The sequence below is a fragment of the Ranitomeya imitator genome, chromosome 3, assembly GCF_032444005.1.
Source record: "Ranitomeya imitator isolate aRanImi1 chromosome 3, aRanImi1.pri, whole genome shotgun sequence".
NCBI classification, from domain to species: domain Eukaryota; kingdom Metazoa; phylum Chordata; class Amphibia; order Anura; family Dendrobatidae; genus Ranitomeya; species Ranitomeya imitator.
Genome location: NC_091284.1, coordinates 522,075,179 through 522,097,051, shown reverse-complemented (window position 1 = coordinate 522,097,051; position 21,873 = coordinate 522,075,179). Strand labels below are relative to the sequence as shown.

The following is a 21,873-nucleotide window of genomic DNA, read 5'->3' as shown; positions in this document are numbered from 1 at the left end:
GGGAACGCTGCGTTGTATTTTCTGCAGCATGTCAATTCTTTGTGCGGATTCCGCAGCGTTTTACACCTGTTCCTCAATAGGAATCCGCAGGTGAAATCCGGACAAAAAACACTGGAAATCCGCGGTAAATCCGCAGGTAAAACGCAGTGCCTTTTACCCGCGGATTTTTCAAAAATGGTGCTGAAAAATCTCATACGAATCCGCAACGTTGGCACATAGCCTTAGGGCTAGGGTTGGGTTGGAATTAGGGTTGTGGTTAGGGTTAGGGGTGTGTTGGGGTTACGGGTGTGTTGGGGTTAGGGTTGTGATTAGGGTTACGGCTACAGTTGGGATAAGGGTTAGGGGTGTGTTGGAGTTAGAATTGAGGGGTTTCCACTGTTTAGGCACATCAGGGGGTCTCCAAACGCAACATGGCGCCACCATTGATTCCAGCCAATCTTGTATTCAAAAAGTCAAATGGTGCTCCCTCACTTCCGAGCCCCGACGTGCACCCAAACAGTGGTTTACCCCCACATATGGGGTACCAGCATACTCAGGACAAACTGCGCAACAATTACTGGGGTCCAATTTCTCCTGTTACCCTTGTGAAAATAAAGAAATGCTTGCTAAAACATCATTTTTGAGGAAAGAAAAATGATTTTTTATTTTCACGGCTCTGCATTGTAAACGTCTGTGAAGCACTTGGGGGTTCAAAGTGCTCACCACATATCTAGATAAGTTCCTTGGGGGGTCTAGTTTCTAAAATGGGGTCACTTGTGGGGGGTTTCTACTGTTTAGGCACACCAGGGGCTCTGCAAACGCAATGTGACGCCCGCAGACCATTCCATCAAAGTCTGCATTTCAAAAGTCACTACTTCCCTTCTGAGCCCCGACGTGTGCCTAAACAGTGGTTTACCCCCACACATGGGGTATCAGCGTACTCAGGAGAAACTGGACAACAACTTTTGGGGTCCAATTTCTCCTGTAACCCTTGGGAAAATAAAAAATTCTGGGCTAAATAATTAAAGAAAGAAAACGTATTTATTATTTTCACGGCTCTGCATTATAAACTTCTATGAAGCACTTGGGGGTTCAAAGTGCTCACCACACATCTAGATAAGTTCCTTTTGGGGTCTAGTTTCCAAAATGGGGTCACTTGTGGGGGGTTTCTACTGTTTAGGCACATCAGGGGCTCTGCAAACGCAACGTGATGCCCGCAGAGCATTCCATCAAAGTCTGCATTTCAAAACGTCACTACTTCAATTCCGAGCCCCGGCATGTGCCCAAACAGTAGTTTACCCTCACATATGGGGTATCACCGTACTCAGGAGAAACTGGACAACAAATATTGGGGTCAAATTTCTCCTGTTACCTTTGGGAAAATTAAAAAATTCTGGGCTAAAAAATTATTTTTGAGGAAAGAAAACGTATTTATTATTTTCACGGCTCTGCATTATAAACTTCTGTGAAGCACTTGGGGGTTTAAAGTGCTCACCACACATCTAGATAAGTTCCTTTGGGGGTCTAGTTTCCAAAATGGGGTCATTTCTGGGGGATCTCCAATGTTTAGGCACACAGGGGCTCTCCAAACGTGACATGGTGTCCGCTAATGATTGGAGCTAATTTTCCATTTAAAAAGCCAAATGGTGTGCCATCCCTTCCGAGCCCTGCCGTGCGCCCAAACAGTGGTTTACCCCCACATATGGGGTATCAGCGTACTCAGGACAAACTGGACAACAATATTTGGGGTCCAATTTCTCCTATTATCCTTGGCAAAATAGGAAATTCCAGGCTAAAAAATCATTTTTGAGGAAAGAAAAATTATTTTTTATTTTCATGGCTCTGCGTTATAAACTTCTGTGAAGCACCTGGGGGTTTAAAGTGCTCAATATGCATCTAGATAAGTTCCTTGGGGGGTCTAGTTTCCAAAATGGGGTCACTTGTGGGGGAGCTCCAATGCATAGGCACACAGGGGCTCTCCAAACGCGACATGGTGTCCGCTAACAATTCGAGTTAATTTTCCATTCAAAAAGTCAAATGGCGCGCCTTCCCTTCCGAGCCTTACCATGTGCCCAAACAGTGGTTTACCCCCACATATGAGGTATCGGCGTACTCAGGAGAAATTGCCCAACACATTTTAGGATCCATTTTATCCTGTTGCCCATGTGAAAATGAAAAAATTGAGGCTAAAAGAATTTTTTTGTGAAAAAAAAGTACTTTTTCATTTTTACGGATCAATTTGTGAAGCACCTGGGGGTTCAAAGTGCTCAGTATGCATCTAGATAAGTTCCTTGGGGCGTCTAGTTTCCAAAATGGGGTCACTTGTGGGGGAGCTCCAATTTTTAGGCATACGGGGGCTCTCCAAACGTGACATGGTGTCTGCTAAAGAGTGGAGCCAATTTTTGATTCAAAAAGTCAAATGGCGCTCCTTCCCTTCCAAGCCCTGCCGTGCGCCCAAACAGTGGTTTACCCCCACATATGAGGTATCAGCGTACTCAGGACAAATTGGACAACAACTTTCGTGGTTCAGTTTCTCCTTTTACCATTGGGAAAATAAAAAAATTGTTGCTAAAAGATAATTTTTGTGACTAAAAAGTTAAATGTTCATTTTTTCCTTCCATGTTGCTTCTGCTGCTGTGAAGCACCTGAAGGGTTAATAAACTTCTTGAATGTGGTTTTGAGTACCTTGAGGGGTGCAGTTTTTAGAATGGTGTCACTTTTGGGTATTTTCAGCCATATAGACCCCTCAAACTGACTTCAAATGTGAGGTGGTCCCTAAAAAAAATGGTTTTGTAAATTTCGTTGTAAAAATGACAAATCGCTGGTCAAATTTTAACCCTTATAACTTCCTAACAAAAAAAAATTTTGTTTCCAAAATTGTGCTGATGTAAAGTAAAAATGTTATTTATTAACTATTTTGTGTCACATATCTCTCTGGTTTAACAGAATAAAAATTCAAAATGTGAAAATTGCGAAATTTTCAAAATTTTCGCCAAATTTCCATTTTTATCACAAATAAACGCAGAATTTATTGACCTAAATTTACCACTAACATGAAGCCCAATATGTCACGAAAAAACAATCTCAGAACCGCTAGGATCCGTTGAAGCGTTCCTGAGTTATTACCTCATAAAGGGACACTGGTCAGAATTGCAAAAAACAGCTAGGTCTTTAAGGTCAAAATAGGCTGGGTCATGAAGGGGTTAAGGGAGCAGTTTTCTTTTTTAGTGGCTTTATCTCTTACAAACCTATGTACCTAGTTTATACTGTCACTTTGGGCTGACAAAACCCCCTTTAAGGTCATATTACGCCGTTATTAGAAGTGTTATTGAGCATCTGTGAGTGATTTTACCAGGCTGGTCAACACACGTGTAGAGCATAGAATCATAAGCAACAAGAGCCATTTTTTTTTCGTTCTCCTGACCTTTTGTTACGGCACATCCTGTTTACATTTACATAGAACAGGGTGTCCCGCAAAACAAAAAATGGCAAGGAACTCTCCTGTGGTAGAGAGAAAAAAGCTGCTTTTATTGTGCAATGTCCATAAATAATCATTAACTTTTGAAGTAACCTTCATATTTTGGTTCCTCATAAGACCTAGCTCTTTATTATTATTTTTAATCAAAACTTTTTATTGAGGTATAAACATAATAATATATCAAGTACCAGATCAGATGCCTACATTGATATTCACATACAATATAAATAAAATGCGTAAGAATGTACAGTGTGTGAAAAGAACATTCACTTCAGATCTTGGCTATAAATGGCAACAACCCCAATCTGCTTGTTCCCACCCCAACAACCCCCCACCCTTGTTTGCAATGCAGACTAATATAAGTACAAACAGATTCAAGCTATTTTTCCATGTTTATGAGCAAAGCAGTTGTTTCTCCAGCGGTACAAGAGTTAACTGAGGATAAACATATTAAAAAGCACATCCCTAGCAGAGCTTCAGATACCACAGTTGGGCATGTAATCCAGTCTCCCCAGTGCTTCCCAAATTTGAGAGGATTTTTCCTATTACCAGTTGTAATGGGAGAGAGGCTCCAATATCTCCCACACACCAGGGTTGAGCGACTTTTACTTTTTTAGGGTCGAGTCGAGTGAAATCGGCCGATTATGGCGAAAAGTCGGGGATCGACCGAAACACGAAACCCAATGCAAAGTCAATGGGAAATATCTTCTTTTTACTTTCTCCCTCTCCCTCTTCCTCTCCCTCTCCCTCTCCCTTTCCCTCTCCCTCTCCCTCTCTCTCTCTCTCTCTCTCTCTCTCTCTCTCTCTCCTCCGTCCCTGAACAGAAAATCTGGTGTTACACATTGCAAATCGCTACAGCGCACAAGCGAGAAGATGGCGATGGGCGTGCACGCCCCTAAGACCTATGTCATCACTCTGCCCACGCTCCTTCATTGGCTGAAAAAATGGCGCCAAACGCGTCATACGAAACGCGACTTTGGCGCGAAGATCGCCGACCGCATGGCCGATCCCACACTAGGATCGGGTCGGGTTTCATGATACCCGACTTTGCCAAAAAGTCGGCGACTTTTGAATTTGTCCGATCCGTTTCGCTCAAGCTTACCACACACCCTAAAACACAAGATTTGGCATTGAGAGGCAGTCAAATGTTATATACTGTCCTTTACCTCTCTGACCAGCCTACCCACATTGTCCCATAATTCCCCAAGTGTGTGGCTTGTCCAGAACATATGGATCACATATGCCCCTTTTTCGCTGCATCTTGGACATTGGTCATCCTGTCTGAGGTTCATTTTCAGTATCATTTTTGGAGTTCTTTATGCTCTATGAATAATAAATAATTGTGATCATCTCTGTGCGACATTAGTAGATACCATTCCAGGGGATTCCAAAATATCTTCCCATTCTTCTGAGGAAACGTGCCCTATACCCTTTTCTCACTTAGACCTATGCAAAACCGTAGGATCCCTTAAATTATTGGGTAGCAAAAGCCCTCTAGTTGCTTTTGTACAGCATAGTCCAGAAGCCCGTTAGTTGAGATGGTGAGACCTGATATGTTTTCGTGGGCCATAGCATGTCTTTGCTGTAGATATTTGTGAAAATCAGAGTTTCGTAACCAGGACATCTGTTTTAGGTGATGAAACGTAGAAAAGGGTCTGTCCAAATATAACTGTAAGTATTTCAACCCTTGTTTCTTCTATTCACCGAACCCTTCCAGATGACAGAGCTCCCTCAAACATGGGTTATTCCTTGTTGGAGAATGTCTAGAATAGGCCCACATGCCCGACAACTTTTACAGGTCCACCATACTAAATGTACAAGACTAAGACCAAAATGTTATCCCCTCCTCACATGTATTTCAGTACCACATACCCTGCATCCATAGACTTTTCCAGTGCCCATCCCCTGAATTATTTATTGGAGCTGAAAGGCCATAAAATACATAAATTAGTTAGAGCTAAACTGCCCTCCCTGATTTTTGAGCAACTATACTTTTCCCAATTTTTTTCTAGGGACACCCTTTTTCCAGACCAGGTCCCGAAAGATATTATGCATTCTTTTAAGCAAGTGCTTTGGTAGCTCTTCGTTTTTTACTGAATAATCAGATCACATTTTATTAGGGTGGCTTTACACATGGTGCATTTTTAGGCTGCAGACTTGTTACATTACACACAGATTTTAATATATATTTTCTACCCTTTGCCATTGAAGCAAAATCTGCAACAAATCTGTCTTAAAATTTTCTTATATAACACATGCTGATTTTTGAGATTTAGTCGCTGACGCCAAGTCTGCATGTAAAAATACGTAATCCTTCAAGGGGGGGCAGGTAGCAGAGGTGTGAAGTGCTCCTTGCAGCCTCCAATGTCCATGCCTACCCATTCAACTATGCACTCATGGGTGGGCAGTGGCCTTGCAACTGCAACTGGCACTAATATAACACTAATATAGTGCAAGTATTTGATGGGATACAATGGTTGGCACTGATATGGCAGGTAGGATAATGTCATGCTGGGTGAGGGAGAAGTAAGGTGCACAACAATGTAGAGAGGGAGGGTAGCCTAAACACTAGGGAAGGGAGAAGTGGAGACCTCTAGGCAGATCTAACAACACCCTGTCAGCCCTAAACGTCACTAAATAGGTTCCGCACTTATCGCCGAGCAGGATCCTAATCTCTGCCTGACCCCAGCGATAGACCCTGGATAGGGAGGGGATGTGGAGAGCGCTAGTCTACTCGCACTACAACTAAAGAAAGAGAGGGTGGACAAATGAGGGGATACACTTAGCTTGAGAAGACCAGAGAGATCCTACAAGGATACTCCAAGGAGACACTAGCTGACTACTAGTATTTACAACCAGACAGAGGTAAACTGAGCTAACATCAACACCCTGCTGAAGATTCTGGAGGTATTTAAACCTTCAGCACAGGTGAGTTAATTGGCAGCAGAAGGTGGAGGCAACTGTTGGTTCCTAGAGGGAGAAGGATATCCCTTCCAAACAGAGATGAAAAAATCAAGAAGGTGCTTGTAGAGCTAATCACAATGACCTTCTACAGCCGGATCCAGGATGACTGTCTGTCACCTCTGACACAACCATGACAGGTGACTAGCTCTGATATAGGACAAAGTGGCTGGCACAAATATAAAGGTAGTGTGACTGTATGTTTTATTGCCTGGTGTAGCTATAGTTGTTGTCTAGCCTTTTGTTTTATAAAACATAGGTGTATTACATCAAATTTTGGCTTTAAAAAGGTTATTACGGTAATTCCCCGAAATTCCTCTATCCTGAATACCAGATTTGCCATTTCTTTTTGCTCATGGCTGCTAATAATTTACTCTTCTCCGTCCCTGTGTGGGAACCAGCGTCCGTAACTCTGTGCTAATTTAGAGAAACGCTTCTTAGTGATTGGCATCTGAGGCACCAAACTTCTACAAGGTGTTAGAAGAACCCACACATCCTGCTTACTACAATACATTATTTTTTAAAGGGGTAGTCCAGGATTGGAAAAAGTCATTCATCTGCAGGAATCTAAATGGAATAACAACACATCCCATAAATGGGTGGGAATTTGTTTCAGAGAGGAAAGAAATGCAATTTTTTCACTTTTTGGGCGACTTTATCCTGGTTTTCCAGCTAAATAAAAAGAGCATTTATGGTCTGTGTACCGCCGAATGTACTATGCACAGAAACCACAGTTAATTTGATACAGCACAATGTTATAGACAGCACATGACCTATTTACATGATATGGGGCGATGTGCTGCCAATAATGATTTTTTTTTTAGTCTCTTTAAAGGGGTTGGTCACTTTCTCTTGATGGTGTAGTTTCCGTACAAGCTGACCAGCACCTCAGTCCATACTGATCTGGAAACGTTAGTTCCAGATTGAACGGGCTGTGAATCAACGAAAAATGAGCAAATTGCTTGCTCGTAGGGGTTGCGAGCTAAATGCTTGTTCATTGGGGTGCGACTTTCTTTAAAGGGGTCGGCCCTCTTTTTCTCAGCTGATAAAACTGAGCTAACCCTCTTCATACACATCTGACACAGAGAGGGTGAAGGTCTCCTGTATGAAAGCAAACATGAAAGAATTTGGAGCCAGCAGCTGGACATTGGTGGATGTTTTTTAATGACTGGATAGTAATTAGTAGTATTCATTTACATGTTAAACATCTGTAACTCAATTTTTATCTAGCTTGGCAATCCCTTTAAAACATTAACCACCGACACGCTTTTTCCGCTGACCACTATTCTTTATTACCTTTATGCACATGCACGATCGTGTCGACTGAGCGTGCAGGTGTTTTTCAGGGAAAAAACTGCAGCAAGATACCTCTGGCGGCGGCTTATTGCCTTTTGAGACTAAAAAGATGGGTTATGTTAAAATCTTTCATGTCCCATCAAAGCCACCAAAGTCCTTTGAAGTGTATGGACATCTTATATCTCACAGCATTCATTCTGCATTTGATAATCATATCCAATATTGCAACAATCGACGATGAGAAATGTGGAATTTTGCCTGCCGTATTTTCATATTTTTTCCGTTGCACGACATTCTGTAGCAATCAGCCGGCGCTTACATCTGCTTATTCCAGATAAACAGCCTTTATTATGTGTCCGGATTTGTTGTACAGTTTACAGTTACATGATTACACGAGCGGTGCGGATAGGGACTCTTCTGCTCTTGTAGTCGCTGCGATCTCAGGGGGGCTCCAGGGCTTTTGATCCGTCTTGAGTCAACATTTTGCTGTTTGTCAGAACATGTACAGTGCGAGCAATTTAAGCCTCTGAGCAGACGAGCTGAACCACAGCCAGTCAACGTGCACATTATATCTGTCTGCTCCAGAAGAGTGCATTTCATGATGGAGTAGTGACCTTGTAATTAATCCCGTCTAGGGTTGAAATCTTCACATGCCAGATCTCAAATAATGCATTCCAAGATCTCTAAAATCCCATTCATTTCCATCTTATTTTCGCCAAATGCAAGAGACGTTTCTACAGAATAGATGAATGTATTATGAGCGAGTGTTCTTGGATAAGGTGTTATCTGAGCATGCTCGGGTGCTAACAGTGTCTCCGGCGTGCTCAAATAATATGTTCGAGTCCCCACGGTTGTATGTTCGATAGCAATCTTCTCTGTAGAAGACACGATGGAGCGTGGTAAAATTCAACATCCATGAGCATTATTTCCCCGACAGTAACACCACTAGTTTCCTGATTTGCATCAATCCAAAGTTGCCTTGATTTTACTGCTAAAGACGTGGTGATCTTCTGCAGATCCTTGCTCATTTGCTGCTGCAGAACACGCTCATCTGACCTTCTAACCTCCTGGACTCTCCACTGTATGGCCAATCCTACTGGGGTCCGTTTCATGAGGTCTTCCATGAGTTTACTTCTCTCGTTGACCCACATTGACAGCCTGTTGTTTTCCTGAAGGAATTACTGCCTGCAAATCATGTATAGATCAAATCCAGCGGCCATGTAAAGTGCTGCAGAATGCAGGATACTGCAGGAAATGGTTAATCTAGAAGATGGAATAAACTGTGTTTTTAACAAGTAAATAATCCACTTGGCTACTCTTTTAGGAATGTCTTGTTAAATTTATAAATGACTATACCGCATATACACCGATCAGACAGACATTAAAACCACTGATTAACATTGATTTTCTTTTTACAACGGAACCTGTCAAGAGGTTGGATATATGAGGCAGCAAAGGTACAGTCAGTTCTTGAACTAAGATGTGTTCAAAGCAGGAAAATGGGCAAGTGTACTGCGCGTCTTTGGCTGGGTCAGGGCATCGCCAAATCAGCATATGTTGTGTGGTGTTCCTACAGAGATGGGTCGCCGAGTGCTGAGGCACATGGTGCTCTGCTGACTCCATATTCTGTACCGCTCCAAGCATTCTCTCACATTAAGGCCACGTTCAGTATTTGGTCAGTATTTTACCTCAGTATTTGGTCAGTACCGGTATTTTACCTCAGTATTTGTAAGTCAAAACCAGGAGTGGGTGATAAATCCAGAAAGCAGGTCGCCGTCACTGGACTCTAGAGCAGTGGAAACGTGTTCTGTGGAGGGACGAATCTCACTATTTGGCAGTCTGATAGGGAGTCTAGGTTTGGTGAAGGCCAGGAGGACATTTCCCATCTGACTATATTGTAAATAATGCTGTGGGTCCTTTTTTCAGGGGTTGGCTTTAGTTTTCAGGAATCTGAATGCCTCAGTATATCAAGACATTTTAGACAATTATATTTTTCCAATTTAGTGAGCACAGTTTGAGGAAGGCCCTTTTCTTTTCCAGTATGACTGTGCCCCAGTGCACAAAGCAAGATGCATAAAGACAAGGTTGGGTGAGTTTACTATTGTAGTTTTATAACATTTCAGTTTACGATTTTAGCCTTCCCACCCTGTAAATGCTAGCTGAGGGTATGTGCACACGTTCAGGTTTTTTCGCGATAAAAACGCTATAAAAACTCATTAAAAACGCATACATTTTGCATCCTATCATTTAGAATGCATTCTGCAATTTTTGTGCACTTGATGCGTTTTTTTCCGCGAAAAAAACGCATCGCGGTAAAAAAAAGCAGCATGTTCATTAATTTTGCGTTTTTTTTTTTTTTGCGGTTTTCCCGCTATTCTATGCATTTGGAAAAAAGGCAAAAAAAAAAACTGCATCAAAAACGCATAAAAATGCATGCGGATTTCTGGCAGAAATGTCCGGTTTTTGTCAGGAAAATTTCTGCCAGAAATCCTGACGTGTGCACAAACCCTGAAGGGGAAAGGAACCCCTATTATTCCCATTTGTCAGGGTCCACTTTATGGACTACTATCTATCATGTATCTATGGCATGTAATGTTATATAGTGGAAATGTCTCAGATGGTAATTCTTCCATAAGTTTTATTTCATCCCTTGGGAGTCAGACAACATGGCAGTGTGGTCCTCGGACCAGGAAAGGTCATGCATTCCTGCTGTAGACGAACTTAACTGGTCCTAAACCCCATCGAATGTTAGCCAGGCTCTCTTCCAAAATCAATGTCTGACCTCACAAATGCTCTATTGGATCAATAGGCAAAAAATACACAGGTGCAGTCTAAAATCTTGTAAAAATAAGAAAATTGGAAGCTGCTGTCACACCAGCCCCTGTCTCTGTTTGCAGTCCGTGGTGAGGGTGTGTGGCGAGGGCATGGCCTGACCCCCACACTGCTTCTAGTAGCGGCAGCCCCCTGATGACATCTCCCTGTCTGCTGTCCTAGGTGAGGAGGCATGGCCTGTTCTCTGCTAGTAGCCCTGCAGTGTAGGAGACATTATCAGGGGCTTGCTGCTACTGGGGAGGCAGGCTATGCCCCCTCAACTCAATTGCAGACAGGGAGTCATTATTAGGGGCTGGTGTGACAGGAGCTGCTCCTCAGTGCTCACCCCTCTGTCTGGGACATTACATCCAGTCTCCTGATAATAGCCTATCTCTGCAGGGAACAGGGCATGGCCATGCCCCTTCATCTCAAGCTGGATGTTACAGGGTGGAGCTGTGCAGCGGTGGGTGACGTAATGTCCCAAACGGGAGCAGTGAGGAGCAGCCCCTGTCACACAGAATTACAAGTTTTCTAAAGATAATAAAAGTGCACTAGGCATCTCATTTTTATAGTTTATGAGAGGGACCGTCCAAAATGTTTTCTTTCTCCGGAGTACCCTTTTAAGGTGTTTTACACCAGATTTCTGATGAAAGCACCTTAATGAATGGCTACTTTTTACTGTTTAGCGGGGGGGGAGGGGACGATGGATATTTATCATAATATGCCTAGCCTGCTGTCAGAATACGATGCCTCGCAGCTTGTGTAGATTGTGGGCATAGCTGCAGACCAGTCACAGTGCCCTCTCCAGTCTCCACCACTGAAAGCAAATGTAAATGACTGTACTATACAGGGCAGCCCTTATAAAGGTTTATTCCCATCTTCTAAAGCAATGAATCACTGCCGGCCACCCGTCTGTGCCCAGAACTGCGGCTTAGCCCTTTTTCTCCTGAGCAAGTCCCTGAAGAGTGTTTTGGTAGCCCTTTCTTGTCTTAATCCTCTCCATATTGAGAAGTGGCTTTTTTTTTTGCTTGCTTCAGCCTGTGACTGGTGCGCCTGTACGTGGAAGAGAAAAGATCCCTCCTGAGACACAAAATGCTTTTTTTTATCATATAGATGACAAATGGAAGGGTAGGGTTTTTTCCACCAATGGATAATAATCCCACATCAACTCATTGCGTTGTTCTTGGTATGTTCTGTAATAGACTGGACGATAAATGCTTTATATGAAAGATCAGGGCTTCATCTATAAGTACTTACAGCACTAATGTAATATAGACATACCGTATATTTCTGGCCAAATCTCAGCATGACTGTGTCTAATGACCTGAACTATCAGAAAAGTGACTGATCTGAGTGAATTTGTTTTCAGACTTTCATATAAGCCAATTATTATTTCTTGTGTTTCTCAACAAAGCATATAACCGCCGTATCGTGCCAATCTGTAGTAGAATCCTAAGAAAAGCAGACTTTGGAATGTATAGGTATTTTTTTTCACTGCACATTTAATTAATACTCTCAGAATATCTAAACTGATAAAATGACGAGAACTGTGAGGTACAAGACTTAATCTGATATTTTACTTGATTAAGTGATCTTCATTTAATTGCAATCATACCCTAAGTGGCAGCTAGCACTGTAATTTCACTGAATAACATGCAATCCCCTATTACCCAGTTCTGGGCAACTTGATGAATAACAGATTTTTAAAACGTATAATTTCTGTAAAATAATATGGCTTGTATGTATGTGCTGTCAGTCAGATACATGAGACTTTCCATGTGACATGAGACAAAATATACTTCCTCAATATATTATTTTACCTTTGATGTATATTGAAGTGCTGATGTATTTCAGAACTGTGACTGGTACTGAATTCACTCACAATGAGAATATAATGTTTCCATTTATTTATGTAAATCATGTTTTTATATGCGGGTTCCCCATTACATTAGTATTCTTCATGCCATTAGGGGTATGTGCCCACGTTCAGAAAAACACTGCATAAAATGCGCATTTTTTTTGCGTTTTTTTATGCTTTTCTTTCCCCCTTCATTTGAAAGGGGTAAAGGACGCTGCAAAAATGCTGAAAGACAACGCTGCAGATATCAACCTACCGCAAAGAAAAAATAAGCAGCTCGTGCATGAAACTTCAGAAATCTCAGTCAGTTTGCTGGCACGGTAAAACTCTGCCAAGAAAAGATGGCAAAAATGCAGTATGTTAACATACCCCGATAGTCTGGCACATCCTTGTGTCCCCAATTTAATTTTGAGGCCACATGCACACTAGCAGTATTTGGTCAGTATTTTACCTCAGTATGTGTAAGCCAAAACCAGGAGTGGGTGATAAATACTGAAGTGGTGCATATGTTTCTATTATACTTTTCCTCTAATTGTTCCACTCCTGGTTTTGGCTTACAGATACTGAGGTAAAATACTGACTGAATACTGAAAATGTGAACGTGGCATTAAAAGACCTGAAGTATGGCATGTGGGCTTGTTTATTCTTCACTTATGGCCTCTGTCGCAGAACTGGGAAAAATTACTGGACTCTTGACGAAAACCAGATGGACCTTGTGATAGCCCGTTGGGTCTGTCTTCAGCGGCAAGCGTCCGGCACGTCAATTACTTTTGTTCCTATTATAAAGAACTAATATCACAGATGTGAACACACTTTCCTTCAATACGTTATGTACCTCAGCGTTAGTTATCAATGGGAGGGCTGATTTTCGATGTATAACCATATTTAGGGCCCCACAAAGCCACAAAATATTTGTGTGGACTATGATTCATAATGTATAAAAAACCTGGCACACCAAAATAACGTGTCAAATAAGAATGGATGTCTTATTGGTTCTGCAATCCAAATACGTGACTCTTCAATCAGACCTTCATCACAGTGTGCGCACTTCATCAGTAGCGACGGGAGCCTCCTTTCCAACCAGATGATTTCTCAACTTCTACCAGTGCCGTCCGTTTGTCTGACGGAGGTGCGATTGACCGAAATGTCACCTATGTGGATTTCAGAGCCAATAAAACATCCATTCTTATTTGACATGTTTTTTTTGGTGTGCCGGGTTTTTTCATATTCTGAATTAAGGCTTCGGATCCTACCTGCCCACCCTTTGAAGGAATATAACATGGTAAGATATGTTTTGTAGGCCTAATCATGTATCATGCAGACTAGTTATTGCTTTCAGCTTAAAGCTGATTTGTCCACTGAACATGTATTTTTTTTAACATAAGAATGGGCTAATACACTTACAGACCCATACGCCAAGACATCCCCAAAAAACTCATGCTGACCCGCTCAAATGAGCACTGAGCGACTACAGCGGAGTTCCCTGTATTCTTGAGAGGAGAGCTTGACCACTTCGTTGTTTTTACTGACAGGCAGTCGTGTACTCAGATATAGGCATAATCTGCAAAAAAATTAAAGGTTTTATTTTTACCTTTCCGGTTAGCTACTCAAAGGGGCACATACTACCTGCTGTGATTTGCAGGTACACCCTGTTCCCTGCTGCTCAGCCCAATTTTATGTGCCAGTTACTATTAATCAGTATTCTGTGTTCTCCCAGCCTCAACACGGTGGCAGCAGCAGAGTGATTAAGACATTTATGACCTCTCAATAACCAGCTCTGATTGTTGCACCATGAGTTGACATTGTTTTTGAGTGGAGTGCTAAGCTTCTGAGAAGTTACTGACAGATCAATAGTCCATATTAGGGGGAAGAAACCTCTAACAAGTGGGGAAAGGCACATTTTCAATAGCAACACATATTCCAAAGGTTGCTATTTTTTCATAAAATGTGGCTGAAGATCAAAATCTGAACAGTTGGTACTAAGGGTATTTTCACACTAGCGTTTTTTTTCATGCGTCGTTTAGGGGAAAAAACGCATCCTGCAAAGTTGTTTGCAGGATGCGTTTTTTTTTTGCCCCATAGACTAACATTAGCGACGCATTGCGACTCATTTATACACGTCGCAACCGTCGTGCAACGGTTGTGCCGTGTTGTGGCGGACCGCCGGGAGCAAAAAATGTAACATGTAACGTTTTTTGCTGCCGACGGTCCGCCATTTCCGACCGCGCATGTGCGGCCTGAACTCCGCCCCCACCTCCCCGCACCTCACAATGGGGCAGCGGATGCGCAGGAAAAATGAATCCGCTGCCCCCGTTGTGCGGCGCATTCACTGCTAGCGTCTGTACGTCGGCCCGACGCTCTGCGACGGGCCGAGTCCGCTAGTGTGAAAGTAGCCTTAGGCGTTTTCCTGCAGATATATGGAGCAGAGGCGGAGTATGCTTTTGGCCAACTCCATACATGCCTGATAGAGATACGTATACGCCCATGTTAATCCAACTTCATAATAATCGAGAAAAGGTAATTAACTCATGTCAGTCTCTAGCGTAGGCCCATATGTACTTCACTGTCAGTCAGTCATATTATTTTTCATATGTTGTACAGGGTGCCCAAAAGACGCAGGGCCCATAGACCGGGGCCCACTATGCCTAATGGGCTCGCCTTCATGTACATGTAGAAAAGTTTGGGGGCGGAAATCAAGCTGACAGATCCCCCTTTAAGTGCTGTCAAGTATCTAAAAAACTTTTTTTAAATGGCTAAGTCAGAATAAAGGATTGAAAGAGCAGAAGTAAAAGTTTTACATCTTGGTGTAGACTGGACTTTTGCCGATTGCAGAGTTCCTGCAGGACTTGTTGTATTAACCAGGCGGCATTTCATTCCTAGAAGATATTTAGTTAATTGTCCATTAATTGCAATCACATACAATGCAGCTCAGTTGTGAATAATGTCTCCTCATGTACTCTTCTTTCTCATTCAGTGAATGTTATAACATTTAGCTTACACTGTGGATTAAAGCAGAATATGTATCATAGCTCATGCTCCGTTCACATCTCATTTTTGGCGGAGGTCAGAGCTGAACGTCTGAAGTATGCTCTAAAGCATAATATATAAGCCTCTGATGTGTGCCTTTGTACGGGTCATTGACTTCCATTGAAAATGATATATCATTTTTTTGTTGTATTTCTGTACAGAAAAATAAGGTTGCTCCTTGCAGACTAGCCCTTTGGAAAGTCTGTGACCCTTTCATAAGTGTCCAAGGAGAGCAGTGCTGAGCGCAGCACCACTACCCTTTATTTTTGCAACTGGTGGGGGTCTCACCACCTCGACCATCACTATTCAAAACTTTAATCTAAAGTTACTATGTTGTGTGTTTTTTTTTAGAATTTTTTTTTGTAATCAGTAGCTGTTTGGAAGTGACAGTTCCTCTAACTCCATTTGTTTTCAGTGGAGCTTCCATTCGGTACTTCACGGCTGGGCCAATTTTTTATATAAACCTCCCCACCTGCTTGGTTTCCATCTATGAAGCCACAGCTGTCAGTCAAATAGGAGGAGGATGGAAACTGATGGAAAAGAAGCCGGTGGGGAGGTGCATATAAATGACCGGCCCCTCTGTGACGCACCAAGTCCCTTTAAGAGGTCCACTGGAAAATGGAAGGCCAGATCTGATTGTGTGGACAATATATAACGTTTTCCTATGTTGAGAGGTCTCCAACCATAAAAGCAAAAACCTCACTCCAAAGAAAAAAAGGCAAAAGACCAAAAAGTACTAAATATAATTTTTTTAATTTTCACTAAAACAAATTGAGAAATTGACCCCACAGAAGAGAAAGACATGCTGGGCCGACTCGGGCAAGTAACTGCTTACATGTGTTTATATATATATATATATATATATATATATATATATATACCGTATACCGTATATATATATATATATATAACCTCCACCAAGAATCAGGCCCTTGCCGTCTATAGTAAGGGTAATTGATATAGTAAATATACCAGCGAGCTAAAAAGCGTAAAAAACTAGAAACTTGTGATGAGTCAAGCGATGCCTCTTATTATTCTTTTCTTTTTGTTTTGTTAGGTCTTAAAACATCTATACACGTTAAAGTTGCCTGAACCTGTGGACTCCAGGGGACCAATTACTGTTTTCTTTTATTTTCACGGAAAATAAGCCACGGTCAGAGGGGTCAGGCAGTGGCATACTCTGCTTTCTCGTAACTGTCGGATGGTCGAGCATTTGGCCCACCTCTGTCTGGTTAGACAAGACTATATGATTGTATGCACAGAATGATGCTTTTCGATGATTGTTCTGTGCACATAGAATATCATCATTATTGGCAGCACACCTCCAGATTACACAGGTCAAAATGCTGCCGAGAACGAATTGCTACCAAGCATAAATGATCCAATCACCGGATGAATGAGCATTTACTGACATGTTTACACTTGCATCTATTTTATGGCCCGGAATATTTGCAAATTTTGGTGAATCATTGGAATTTTACACGATTCTTGCCACTTATGAAAGATTGGCTAGCCATGCAAGTAGGTTTTAGCCAAATATATGAATTGCAACTTTTTTAAAGGTACAAATATAGTTGCAATTTTCAGCTCTTTGGGGAAATGGTGTGAAAAGTGGAGAAACGGCTCTATACCAAAAAGTTAAATGCACCAAATTTATCAAACATGGTGCAACACTTTGATAAATTAGCCACAAATAAAAACAGCGCATCTTCCAGCAAAACTGAGATCAAAGACCTGAAAGTCCACGCTACTGAATTAAAGGGAATCTGTCAGCAGGATACAAAGACAAGTCCCACAATACCATTTACATGGCCAGTCCCTCCTTTGATACTGGAAAATCAGCATTTGAATTTATATTTATATGCAAAAGTAGATCTGAAGCCTCTGTCACTCCGGCTCCATTCCCAGTCCAACACCACCTCCTCCTGCTAAACTGAAAGCCTCTATGTTGTGTGACTTCAGGCGAAGGATCGGTCAGTCGAGCAGGAGGAGGCAGCATTGGAATAGAGCTGGAGTGGTAGAAAATTCGTATTTATAACCTCAATATTGGAAGAACTGACTGGTCATGCAATTGTAGAAGGATCACATTTTAATGTATATTTTATTGTATTCGCTCGTTTTCTATTTCTTTAGGTACGTTTAATGTAATTGTTCCAATGTGAAGTTTACGGGTTTTTTTTATTTCAGGTAAGATTATGCCAAAGTCCGAAGCTTCAGCTGAAGAACAGCCCTCCTTACATACTTGATATTTTACCTGACACATATCAACATTTGAGACTTATCTTGAGCAAGTATGATGACAACCAGAAACTTATGCAGCTCAGTGAAAATGAATACTTTAAGATCTACATTGACAGCCTCATGAAAAAGTCAAAGCGTGCAATTCGCCTCTTCAAGGAAGGAAAAGAGAGAATGTACGAGGAGCAATCCCAGGAGAGGTAACTCCTTTGCTTCCATTTTAACTTGTTTTATGGTGGATTAAAAGCTGATTACTTTGTGTACCCAGGTTAGTCATCGGTTGGTAAAGCAGTATGGCACGCATTGTACGCTGGCATGACACAACCAATCAATGCATTTATGTAGTCGTTGAACTCTGAATATAGATCAGATCTGCAAGAATTGTGATGTGTGCCATACAATTGATAGACAACCTTCATCCATGCATTTTTGGATTTAAAAAAGCACGCTAAGGCCTCATTCACATGTCTGTGTTCACATACATTTTCTATACATTTTGTTCATGGATACAACATGTTCCCATTATAATCTGTGGTGCTACTTACATGTCCGTGTATTTTCACAAACCGTATGTTTGTACAAAATTCATGAAGACATGTCCATTTTTATCTGATATCATGGATGAGAAGTGCCAACACAAGTCCAAGGGTCTGAGTGCCAGCCGTATGCCAGCCGTGTGCTGATTGAATTTAAAATAGTAAAGGATAGGAGAAGCTTTGTAATTTATTTATCCATCTGTGAAAAACACTGACACACTGATGGTAAAAATGGACACACGGACCGCACACTGATGACACACTGATGGTAAAAATGGACACGGACCGTACACTGATGACACATTGATGATAAAAATGGACACACGGACCGTACACTGATGACACACTGATGGTAAAAATGGACACGGACCGTACACTGATGACACATTGATGATAAAAATGGACACACGGACCGTACACTGATAACACACCGATGGTAAAAATGGACACACGGACCGTACACTGATGGTAAAAATGGACACACGGACTGTACACTGCTGACACACTGATCCAAAACAGCGATGACACCGGTACTATTTTTCCCATGTAAATGTTTAAATACGAACGTGTCAATGAGGCCTAAAAAGCATTCTTGTAGATTTCTTGTGTGTTTTATTTTATTTATTTTTTTAGATTTTTTTTGATTTTTTTGTTATTTTATTGTTTTGTATTGTTGTTTTTTGAATAAATGTGTCAGTCAGGACTTTTCTATTTCATTTTTTCAATGCGCTTTTGCTGTGCAGTTCATTAATTGTATGAGTCCAATATTCACCTTTAGGCCGGGGTCACACTACCGTAGAATGCGGGCGAGTGCTATGTGAGAAAACATCGCATAGCACTCGGACCAGTGTTAATCTATGGGGCAGATCACATCACTGTATTTTTTGTCAGGCGTATTCGACGTGCATGTAAAATCGCAGCATGCCGAGATTGTCCGTGTATATCGTCTGAGACTCGCCTATGCAAGTCTATGGGTGCGAGAAAAACTCGGACACCACACGGAGCATCTGTCTAGCTTGTGACAAATACACATTTTCCCCATTTCATCCCATTGAGCCATTTAATTCAGTGGGGAAAAGCAGTAAGAAATGTGAAGCCATACACATGCCATACTGAGAACACTCGTGCGATTCTCGGCAGGGAGACTCGGACCGATTTTTCATACGTTTAGTGTGAAGCCAGCCTAAGACAACCATACACATTAGTTAAAAATCGTCCAAATCTTCTGATTTCGTTGGTATTGGCCAAGAATTTACTGTGTATGTGGATATCGCTCCAGAATTATGTCAGGGAACATAAAGATTGTGCTGTTGGAATTCAATAGCCCAATGCTTTTATTTGGCAGGTAGATAAGCTGCTGGCAGGTGACTTATCTTCCCATTACACTTTAAAGAGCTGTCATCCAAACAATGGTTTGTCCGGCAGCTATTTCTCCCGAATCTCCCATACACAGGAGCTCTCACTCTGCGGAGCTCTCCTGTGTCTTCTGTGAGGGAACCACTACTAAGGCCATGTTCACACAGTGCGTTTTTTACTGCGGAACCGCAGCGGTTTTGCCGCTGCGGTTCCGCAGCTGTTTTCCATGCAGGGTACATAACAATGTAACCCTATGGAAAACAGTCACTGCTGTGCACATGATCCGTAATTTCGTTTAAAAAGCCGCGCAGAATAGCTGCGGCAAAAAAGAAGGAGCATGTCACTTCTTTTTCCTGAACCGCAGCGGTTCTGCACCCATAGACCTCCATTGTGAGGTCAAAATCGCAGTAAAACCCGCAGATCAAAAATATATCTGCGGGTTTTACTGCGATTTGATGTGCAGAACCGCTGCAGCAGGAAGTGCGGGGGAGCGGGCGGAAGTGCGTGGGCGGAGTGTGGCTGCCCCCCCGTGCTCCGACCCGCCCCCCCGTGCTCCGATGCCCCCCCCGTGCTCCGATGCCCCCCCCCCAGTGCTCCGATGCCCCCCCGTGCCCTAATCTCCCCCCCTTATACTTACCCGGCGTCCCGGTGTCCGTCCGGCCGTCTTCTCCCTGGGCGCCGCCATCTTGCAAAATGGCGGGCGCATGCGCAGTGCGCCCGCCGAATCTGCCGGCCGGCAGATTCGCTCCAAAGTGCATTTTGATCACTGAGATATAACCTATCTCAGTGATCAAAATAAAAAAATAGTAAATGACACCCCCCCCACTTTGTCACCCCCATTGGTAGGGACAATAAAAAAATTAAGAATTTTTTTTTTTTTTCACTAAGGTTAGAATAGGGTTAGGGGTAGGGTTAGGGGTAGGGTTAGGGGTAGGGTTAGGGTTAGGGTTAGGGGTAGGGTTAGGGTTAGGGTTAGGGGTAGGGTTAGGGGTAGGGTTAGGGGTAGGGGTAGGGTTAGGGGTAGGGTTAGGGTTAGGGGTAGGGTTAGGGTTAGGGGTAGGGTTAGGGGTAGGGTTAGGGGTAGGGTTAGGGTTAGGGGTAGGGTTAGGGTATTTTCAGCCATTTTAGCCCTAAAAAGCTTCCTAGGAAACACACAGTCTCTGCATAGAAAACTGCATAAAAAAAGGATAAAAAAACGCATCAAAAAACGCATCAAAAAACGCATCAAAAAAGGACAAAAAAGGACCAAAAAAAGGACCTGCGTTTTCTGCCAAGAGCTGCAGTTTTTTAAAAAAACTGTCCTGAAAAAAAAAGGATGGAAATCCTGAACGTGTGAACATACCCTAAGAGTCTCTAGAGACAGCGTATCTCTGATAATAAAAAAAAGGATCGACAATGTGAATTTGGACATGTTGGATCCTTATATCCCTGACATCATCTTTTGGGGTCCCCCACACACATTAGACTGTCTGCTGAACCCATCATTATCGGCAGATTAGTTCAGTGTTAGTCTCTACCATAATCTCTCCATACACATTAGTTTATCGTATAGAGACCACTGGAAAGCTCTGCTGCGGTAGGGCTTCACTGTGTATGGAGGAGTCGGGGACTTGGTTGTCAAATGTGTATGACCAAATTTAAGATCCCATGATTTGTAATGTCAAAAGGAGCAACAAAAAAAAAAGTCAGCCTAAGCAGGCATATCACCTCTGTAGCCACCCACTAGCCAGAGCAGTGGCCACCACGTCACAACTGCAGTCAGTGATTGACTTCTCTAGTCCTATGTCCATACAGAACAGGATGTGCAGGGACCGGCTGTGTACATCTTGCTCCAGCCATATGGACATTTAAACTGCTCAAAAGATGCTGTCTGACAAAAATGGAAGCAAAAGGACCAGTGGGTGACCCGGGCAGTAGAACCTAGGTGCACACTACATATTTGGCCATCGGCGGGAAAGTATGTCCCCATCGTTGACCACTGTCAGGCATCCGCCCACCATGTGGACCCATGGTAAAGACACATATACCTCATGTCATACATCTCTTTGCAGTGACCCTCTGTATAGGAATGCATGGTGGCCAGATGGAGGCAGAAAAAAGCACACTTTGGGCCACCCTCTGGTGAATGGTCGCCTATGGGAACGTTACTGTATACATCAGGAATAGCTACTGATGTGTACTGATGGGTAAGTGCGCAGAAGCATTGTGCACTTGACCGTAGAAGAGAATTTTCGTCACACTTCGTCTGTTTTTTTTTTTTTTATTTAAAGGTGGAAAACCCCTTAAGACCTTGTTTTTTTTTTTGTATTCCGTCTTGCACCCTGCTTGTGGGG

General features: G+C 42.5%; 1 protein-coding gene across 1 annotated transcript in view; it reads left to right on the top strand.

The window, feature by feature from the left end:
* The window catches only part of CBLB (Cbl proto-oncogene B), a 242,320-nt gene that overhangs the window by 40,645 nt on the left and 179,802 nt on the right, over positions 1–21,873 (top strand). Inside the window, exon 2 of the mRNA XM_069757756.1 lies at positions 17,598–17,848. Coding sequence (XP_069613857.1) covers positions 17,598–17,848 — 251 coding nt within the window. The remainder of the gene's footprint in view (positions 1–17,597; positions 17,849–21,873) is intronic.